General features: G+C 65.5%; 1 protein-coding gene across 4 annotated transcripts in view; it reads right to left on the reverse strand.

Annotated features, from left to right (window-relative positions):
- The window catches only part of TPM2 (tropomyosin 2), a 21,035-nt gene extending 20,774 nt beyond the window's left edge, over nucleotides 1-261 (reverse strand). For 3 of the 4 annotated variants that reach the window (XM_015815829.1, XM_015815831.1, XM_015815830.1), the window contains exon 1: nucleotides 28-191. In XM_015815829.1, the coding sequence (XP_015671315.1) occupies nucleotides 28-141 (114 nt within the window). In that variant the 5' untranslated portion in view covers nucleotides 142-191. Of the gene's footprint in view, nucleotides 1-27 lie in introns of all 4 variants that reach the window. The other variant, XM_015815835.1, reaches the window with a different exon arrangement.
- Nucleotides 262-928: the final 667 nt, after the last annotated feature.

The raw sequence follows: 928 nt of genomic DNA on the forward strand, positions 1-928 counted from the left end.
TCTCCGGGGCAGTCGCGGGCGAGTCACCTGCTTGCACCGGTCCTCCGCCTGCTTCTTGTCCCCCTCCGCCTGCTCGGCTCGGTCTATCGCGTTCTCCTTGTCCAGCTTCAGCATCTGCATCTTTTTCTTGATGGCTTCCATGGCGGCGGCGGCTAGGGAGACCGACGGAACGGACGGCTGGAGAAAAAAAGAGAGGACGGGCGGCGGAGACGCGAAGGAGCTGAGTGGAGCCGGGAGCGGCGGGTGCTGGCTGGGCGCCCCGGACCTCTGGCGCTGCCTAAAAGCTGGGGAGGGGCCGGTCCCTCCCCCGCCGGCCAAGCAGCACCTTTTAGGGACAAGCTGGCAAACTCGGACCGGCCTGCGGGCGGGGAGAGGAAGGCAGACCGCCAAGGGACAGCGCATCTCTCCCCGTTTGGCCGTAAGCGCTTCGGCATTCCCGCCCCCCCCCTCCCTCCCAACGAGTCAGGGCGGCCTGGAGGCTCCATAAGCCCCGCCGAGCCGGATTTCTCTGCCGCCCGCTACGTCGCGCGACCAAGCCACGGTGTCCCGCCGCTACATCTCGGCGCAAAAGCCCAGGGAACCGGGAATCGGGAGGCAGGATCGCGCGTGGCAGACACCCGCGGCGGCTTAAGTGAAGCCCTCGGGCGCGCAAAGCCTGGGCCGCAGCTGCCTCTATCCGAGTCCCCTGGCTATCCAGCCGTGCCAAGGGGCTGCTGCGCCGGAACGACCGCGGCAGGCAGGGGGTCCCGAGGACCTTTGGGATTCGGGGGAATCTGGTGGTGGTGGGAGCTTGGGAGGGGCATCGGAGGGATCTGAATAAATTCCTTTCCTGCATTTGCAATACACCTCAAGGACTACAGTAGTCCCAGGGCCTGGATGAAAAACTTGTCAGACCTCCAGGCTGCTGGGATTTGGGAATGAGAGAATG

Source organism: Protobothrops mucrosquamatus, unplaced genomic scaffold (genome assembly GCF_001527695.2).
Source record: "Protobothrops mucrosquamatus isolate PMUCROS unplaced genomic scaffold, P.Mucros_1.0 scaffold379, whole genome shotgun sequence".
NCBI classification, from domain to species: Eukaryota; Metazoa; Chordata; class Lepidosauria; order Squamata; family Viperidae; genus Protobothrops; species Protobothrops mucrosquamatus.